General features: G+C 39.9%; 1 protein-coding gene across 1 annotated transcript; it reads left to right on the top strand.

Moving 5' to 3' along the window:
* Nucleotides 1-3,737: 3,737 nt before the first annotated feature.
* On the top strand, nt 3,738-6,533 carry sertad4 (SERTA domain containing 4). Its single transcript, XM_062995415.1, has 4 exons — nt 3,738-3,870; nt 5,307-5,454; nt 5,599-5,687; nt 5,940-6,533. Exons 2-4 carry the CDS (start codon nt 5,313-5,315, stop codon nt 6,531-6,533), a joined length of 825 nt encoding a protein of 274 aa, XP_062851485.1. The 5' UTR covers nt 3,738-3,870; nt 5,307-5,312.
* The last annotated feature ends 1,322 nt before the right edge of the window (nt 6,534-7,855 follow it).

Genomic DNA, 7,855 nt, shown 5'->3' with positions numbered 1-7,855 from the left:
TATAACAGTGTAAATTGATTCTTCTCTCAAAAAAACTCAATATACAGCCATTAATGTCTAAACCACCGGCAACAAAAGTGAGTACACCCCTTAGTGAAAGTTCCTGAAGTGTCAATATTTTGTGTGGCCACCATTATTTTCCAGAACTGCCTTAACTCTCCTGGGAATGGAGTTTACCAGAGCTTCACAGGTTGCCACTGGAATGCTTTTCCACTCCTCCATGACGACATCACGGAGCTGGCGGATATTCGAGACTTTGCGCTCCTCCACCTTCCGCTTGAGGATGCCCCAAAGATGTTCTATTGGGTTTAGGTCTGGAGACATGCTTGGCCAGCCCATCACCTTTACCCTCAGCCTCTTCAATAAAGCAGTGGTCGTCTTAGAGGTGTGTTTGGGGTCATTATCATGCTGGAACACTGCCCTGCGACCCAGTTTCCGGAGGGAAGGGATCATGCTCTGCTTCAGTATTTCACAGTACATATTGGAGTTCATGTGTCCCTCAATGAAATGTAACTCCCCAACACCTGCTGCACTCATGCAGCCCCAGACCATGGCATTCCCACCACCATGCTTGACTGTAGGCATGACACACTTATCTTTGTACTCCTCACCTGATTGCCACCACACATGCTTGAGACAATCTGAACCAAACAAATTAATCTTGGTCTCATCAGACCATAGGACATGGTTCCAGTAATCCATGTCCTTTGTTGACATGTCTTCAGCAAACTGTTTGCGGGCTTTCTTGTGTAGAGACTTCAGAAGAGGCTTCCTTCTGGGGTGACAGCCATGCAGACCAATTTGATGTAGTGTGCAGCGTATGGTCTGAGCACTGACAGGCTGACCCCCCACCTTTTCAATCTCTGCAGCAATGCTGACAGCACTCCTGCGCCTATCTTTCAAAGACAGCAGTTGGCTGTGACGCTGAGCACGTGCACTCAGCTTCTTTGGACGACCAACGCGAGGTCTGTTCTGAGTGGACCCTGCTCTTTTAAAACGCTGGATGATCTTGGCCACTGTGCTGCAGCTCAGTTTCAGGGTGTTGGCAATCTTCTTGTAGCCTTGGCCATCTTCATGTAGCACAACAATTCGTCTTTTAAGATCCTCAGAGAGTTCTTTGCCATGAGGTGCCATGTTGGAACTTTCAGTGACCAGTATGAGAGAGTGTGAGAGCTGTACTACTAAATTGAACACACCTGCTCCTTATGCACACCTGAGACCTAGTAACACTAACAAATCACATGACATTTTGGAGGGAAAATGACAAGCAGTGCTCAATTTGGACATTTAGGGGTGTAGTCTCTTAGGGGTGTACTCACTTTTGTTGCCGGTGGTTTAGACATTAATGGCTGTATATTGAGTTATTTTGAGGGAAGAATAAATTTACACTGTTATATAAGCTGCACACAGACTACTTTTCATTGTGTCAAAGTGTCATTTTGTCAGTGTTGTCCCATGAAAAGATATACTTAAATATCTGCAGAAATGTGAGGGGTGTACTCACTTTTGTGATACACTGTATGTGTGTGTGTGTGTGTGTGTGTTCAGGCAGGGCAAAGGGTTAAAAACCTTCTACTGATCACCAGCACAGACCGAAATATTTGAATGGAATGATTAACATGAGCACATGGACCTCCGATCCAATCAAAACTAATCAGAACTTTCTCAGTGTGTGTTCAGCATTTTAAACAGCTTAAGCAAAAGTTTGTGCACCCTGGACAGATTCCATATTTTGTTGATTTTTGTACTTGAATGTAAGTGAACACGTTCTCTACAAGACACAAACAGCTGCACATTTCAATGCACATTTACTGTTTATTTATTTAATTTAATTAATTTTTATTTAATTTAACATTATTTATATATTTATGACACATTTTATGTTTCCCCAATATATACAATTTGGTAAACAAACTAACTTAAATATGAAAAGATTTTTGTTTCCTGTGAGTGACCAGGGTCGAGTAAAGTGTATATTCATGTGTGTGTGTGTGAGAGAGTGTGAGAGATGTATGTGCTGATAATCAGAATTATAATCTTTAACATGAACATTACTGTATATAAAGTTTATAGCCATTTGTAATGATTTATATGACAGTTTTTGGGATTTCAGTTATTTCTGCAGCAGTTCTTTTTCTGTGACTGAATAATAGAAACCTTGAGTTTTTTTCACAAGTTCATTGTGGGTTTGTTAAGGGTGCTCAGGTGGCACAGCGGTAAAATACGCTAGCCCACTACTGCTGACATATTGGGTTCAAATCTCAGCAGTGTTATCATTTAGTTGTGCATCTATACAGACTTGATTGGTTATGTTTGAGAGGGGCAGATGGCCAACCAGCCTAGCCATTGGGAAGTGCACTTAAATTAGTCATCCGAGTTGCTCTCTGTATATTTTTGACCCAGCAGATTTTACAAGTGTCTCTAAACTTTTGACTTAAACTATAGTTGGATATAGTAATATTGGTTCATAAACACTGAATATCAGCATATGCTAAGGATACTCAAGTGTATTTTGTAACATTTCAATTTCACCGATTTTGTCGGTGCCTTACTGGTTTTTGGGAAGTTTTTACATTTGCAGTGATGTATGTACATCTGATTCTCAAATGAAATTTGTTAAAATGTTGTATGCAGTGATTTATGAAAAAACTAAAGATTTGTATGTGATGGTTTCAAAGAAAAATTCTTCTACATTTCTGTGTCGTCTCTGAGCTTTTTATTCATCAGGGCATCTAAACATACACAGACACAGAAGGTGATGTAGAACAAACCAGAACTTTCACTGTCAACCTTCAGATGGCACCAACATCTGGTTCAAATCTCAGCTGTGCCATTGGCTGGCCAGGCGTCCACAAGCAGACATGACTGGCGGTGTCTGAGGAGGCAAGATGGCTGAAGACTTGCGATAGACTTGTGTACTGTCCAAGATATTTCTTTTTTCATTTTCCAATTGTGAATCCACTGCCGCTTGTACAACCCTTGATTTGATTAAGAAAAATTGGCACACCACACCACTCTGACGTTTCTAATCCGCCACCACTTGTTATCACCTGCCAGTTTTGGATTCCCACACAGAGCTGTATCTTGTACAGAGAGCCATGCTAAGCTCCATGTGACCCTAAGATCCTGGGCCCGGACCAGACCCTGTCCAACCATTCCTCCCTCAAACACTGCCAATTGTGTGGACGCCTGGCCAGGTTGGTGACTCTGCTGAGATTTAAACCCATTCCAACATCCAACCACAAACCATTCCATGCATGTAGAAGAACACTGACTGAAGCGCTGAAGGTTTTATTAGCTTCTTCTAATCTCTTTTTATATGAATTCGAATATATTAGCAGGGAATTGTCCTTTATCTTGAAACACTTTGTGGGTTACTGAGGATATTCTGGTGCAAATCCAAACATCTGGAAAAATGAAGCAAGACAGATGGTGGAGCAGAGAGAGAAAAATGCAAGAGTGAGGGGGTGGATTAAGGAAATGAGAAAGAAAGAAAACCGAGGGAGGATTAAAGAACCAAGTGAGAAAGTGCTGGGTAGATGAACAACAAGATTTAGCAGATCTGCGTCTCTTTACATTCAGACCAGATCCAGCGTGTTTCGGATGATGGTGTGCGACGGGGTCACCGGATGCGCGAGACATTCCGTGACATGATCTACAGACGCTTTTGTTTTGCGCTGCTGACGCGGAAGCACCAACTGCACCGTCTGCTTACTTCTGTATCTAATTCACGACTGAAACCAGAATTTCTGCCAATCTAATTAATGCACATACAGCATCGGACAATACGAACATTTACCACCGATGATTGTTTATTAACTGTTTCCGTCAGCAAAACAAATCCAGGCACGTGCAACCCTGCAGCTCGAGGTAAGCGCGCGCTTGTTGCACACATAAACAAACATGCACGAGCATTTTTTTTTGGTACACGTATGCAGATTCAGCCATCGTTATGTTAAATAAATCTTACAATAAATTCATGCATCATTGTGTTTTATTGAAGAATGCAGTTTTTCCCTGATTGCTTTTAGTTTGCATTTACAGAAAACGACGTTTAGTGCACTCATCAAGAACATGCAGAATTATTCTTGTGCACTTATGTAGAATACATGCACAATCACATGTACTTTTAGTGTTAACAAGCAAGCACGGTTATTTTGCAGAACTACTGATGTACTAGCGTCTACTTTAATACATATGCACGAGTGCTTTAAGCTTACAGTGAAAAACGGTTGAATAAAGCAAAAGTTTGTGCACTCTGGTCACACTGCGGTGTTTTGATTTTCTAGGTTAGTTAACACTGCCTTTACAGAAAACAAGCTTAAATGGGTTTTTTTTCTCTACGTTTTAATGCACAAATTATATTTATTTAATGAATTTAACGTACTAAACGAGGTGAACATACCAAACACTTCAAACAATGACCGGATTATATGAATATATGTTATATGAATATACTATATGTAGGCCTAAATTTATGTTGTATATAAGCATTTAATAAGTATTTAAGAAGGTTTTCACACGAAATAATAATAATAGTAAGGTATTCTGGGCACAGTAAGAAGTTCCTGGGTTCGATCCCCAGGTGGGGCGGTCCAGGTCCTTTCTGTGTGGAGTTTGCATGTTCTCCCCGTGTCTGCGTGGGTTTCCTCCGGGAGCTCCGGTTTCCTCCCACAGTCCAAAGACATGCAAGTGAGGTGAATTGGAGATACAAAATTGTCCATGACTGTGTTTGACATTAAACTTGTAAACTGATTAATCTACCATTTCTGTCATGAATGTAACCAAAGTGTAAAACATGACGTTAAAATCCTAATAAATAAATAAATAAAAGCATTCTAAACACACACACACATGCATACATACACTTTCATGAACAAAAACACAAAAGCTTACATTTTCTACTGATTAAACTTATCGGCAATTTTATCAGGTGTAATCAAATAGATAACACAACAATCATAAATCACCTAAACAAATTCAAGTACAAATAGTTTAATTCTGCTAAAAAAAAACTAGATGATTCCACTCACACAATCAAAATGCTGAAACCAAATGAAAACTCACTAAAATAAAAATAAAATGCAAATACTAATAAATAAAACTCTTCCAGTTTGAGTAAATAAATGAATAGTCAGTGAGTGGTGTCCTGTGGTGGACTGGTGCCCTCTTTCTACACTTTGTGTTTCCAGGTGGCACCACACCCACTGTAATCATGACCAGGATGAATCCGCTGGTGAAATGAATTCTCTTTAAAATATGAAAGTATATCATTTTTAAAATGGTTTCCTTTTCGAGACGTGTAGGAAGCGATGACACTGGTCCTGTCCATAAACCCTTTCTTTGATCATGAAGCTGAAGCTGCACCGCCAATTTACCAACCAGTCTGGGAGTCTGAACGCAGGAATCCCAACCACCTTACACCTGAGGGCGACACCCACAAGCTCAGTAGGGGTCAGTAACTTACACACATACAGTTCTGCTCACACCTCGGTTACTCTTCAGCTGTTTTTTTTTATGTGTCTGAATAATTGGAACACATGGCACAGTGGACTCTTGCCAAGGTTTTAAAGTTTTAAAGTTTTGTGTTTTATCTAGAGCCTGCTTGCAGACAAATCACTTACTTCAAGAGGAAATACATGGAGGACGAGGATTCTCTGATAAAATTCAGAAGTTACAGTTACACTGTGAGTATTAACAGTGCAAGACAGCTGTACAAGCAACTAATTTGCCTAACTTCTGCTTTCAAGTGCTAACCAATTCTACTGCTCATGTTTGCAATGGGTGTGGTTAGTCATAGAACCCACTAAATAGAAGAGGTGTCTGCATATTTTTGTCATAACGACACTTTACATATCATGATATGCTGTGCAAAACATTATAATTTATTAGTGCAAGCTTTGATGAAATATTTTCCTTATTTCTCTCCCATCCTGCAGGGGTCTCAAGTAGAATCTCTGGAGGAGCACTCTCATGTGCTTCATCTCTCTTTGGATAAGATGCGCTTTACTGATGATCCTGAAGCTTTTCTGCGCCGCTCCGTTCTCATCAACAACCTCCTGCGCCGCCTCCGAACCGAAATCCTTCTCCACAGGGCGTGGTCTTTCATGCCAGGTCCTGCCCCTGTTTCCTTGACAATGCCGATCTTTACCCATCCGGACCGGGGCCATAAGAGGTTGCGTTTGCTTCAGGAGGAAAAAGATGAGTGTCTTTCTGATTGTTGTTGCTTCTATGAAGCGAGTCGCTATGTGCGATTCCCAGTGTGCATTTATAAACAGAAAATTGAACCTTCATCATCCTCGCCATTATTAACAAATGACCTTGAGCAACATTTAGATGAGGAAGAGGTCAGTGAGGAAGAACGCAACACAGAGGAGGATCTTGACTCTCTTTGTCCCGGATTGGACCAGTGCGAAGCTATGTTACGAGCAAAACAACAAAGTATAAAAGATAAACAAGATGCAAATGTTGGAAATGGCAATGAAACAGGACACCAGGGGGCGCTAGTTTGGGATCAGCAAGGGAGAAAATAGCGACGATTTTAATGGAAAAAACTGAAGAAAGAACCAACTTAATGATATGGTAAATGATGAATAATTTATATAGATTAATAGTGGTGTACAGCAAACTCGTTAATTGGATCCAAACCAGTAAGCTAACATTATTCCAGTCAGGTAAAACCTAATTTCGCAGTCTCAAACGTAACTTGGCAGTCAGACTAGAGATTGATCACATGCTCTGAAATTTGTGTTTTTAACTGTTTCTGAATCAGGTTAACTTTATAGCATATCATTATTAACTGTTTTTAGCTAACTTTGATCAGACACTTTTGATAGGCTGACTATTTAGTTGGTTTTCTGACATGGAATTGGATTTTTAGTACAGTACACAGGCGTTCAGGTGATGCAGTGGTAAATTGAGCTAGCCCACTATTTCTGGGATCCAAATCCCTGTTGGTGCTATTGACTGGTCTGGCATATACATACAGACATGATTGGCTATGACTGAGGGGGCGTGGCTGAGGATGGCTCAGTGTCCTCTTCAGGGTTTGTTACTGTAATGCACTCTGTGAATCCAGAGAAACCAAACCCTCCACGACCCTTGACAAAAAATGAAGTATAGTGAACATTTTTTGACAGGATAAAGGTCACGACTTTTGAAAAGACATTCCAAAATAGTTGTGTTTGATTTGTTGTTCTGCAGGTCCTGATGGTTTTAGGTTTTATGTTGGATAATTGTGTTTGACTAAATGAGCTACAATTAGAAAATAAATTAAGAAAAAATTTTGAAGAATTACTTATGGTAGTTCATTTAAAACAATTCGTATAAACACAAGGTGAAAAAGTGGTTAAATGGTCAATCAGCTTTTTTGGATCAGTTTTTTTAAACTGATGTGCGCTGTACAGATGTGATCCTCGATCAGTCACAGAACTTTCAGATATAACATGTAAATAAATATATATACACGATTAAATTGTTTTCAGATTCTGATTATAGACTCGGTACGTATTGGTACCTGTGCGTGTTTTTAAACATTTTGGATCTTTTTTAAGATTAAACTTGAATTGGTGCTGTTTACTGTTACTTCTGTAATTCTTTAATATTGTTCTGTTTAAATGTCAAAATGTGCAATGTTTAAACATTTAAAAATAAAGACATGAATCTTTGACTCTTATACATGCTGTGCATACCAAGAAGATCTCAGAACTAACAGTGTTCTGCAAGAAGGAGGGTGCAACAAAGTACTAATGATATTAGGCACCCGGATGGCCACCGGTCAGGCGTATATATACAGATATGACTGGCAATGTCTGATTGGAGGTAGCCAAGGCACCCTGATGAATTTGCATCCTGT

Source organism: Trichomycterus rosablanca, chromosome 5, assembly GCF_030014385.1.
Source record: "Trichomycterus rosablanca isolate fTriRos1 chromosome 5, fTriRos1.hap1, whole genome shotgun sequence".
In the NCBI taxonomy this organism is placed as follows: domain Eukaryota; kingdom Metazoa; phylum Chordata; class Actinopteri; order Siluriformes; family Trichomycteridae; genus Trichomycterus; species Trichomycterus rosablanca.
Note: the sequence above shows the minus strand (reverse complement) of the source record. Positions and strands in the feature narration are given on the sequence as shown.

Excerpts from the sequence above, each read along its gene's own strand:
- sertad4 (XM_062995415.1), top strand. The coding sequence starts at position 5,313 with ATGACACTGGTCCTGTCCATAAACCCTTTCTTTGATCATGAAGCTGAA. Across the intron at positions 5,455-5,598 it reads CACCCACAAGCTCAGTAGGG|AGCCTGCTTGCAGACAAATC; the intron begins GTCAGTAACTTA and ends TGTTTTATCTAG. Across the intron at positions 5,688-5,939 it reads TCAGAAGTTACAGTTACACT|GGGTCTCAAGTAGAATCTCT; the intron begins GTGAGTATTAAC and ends CCCATCCTGCAG.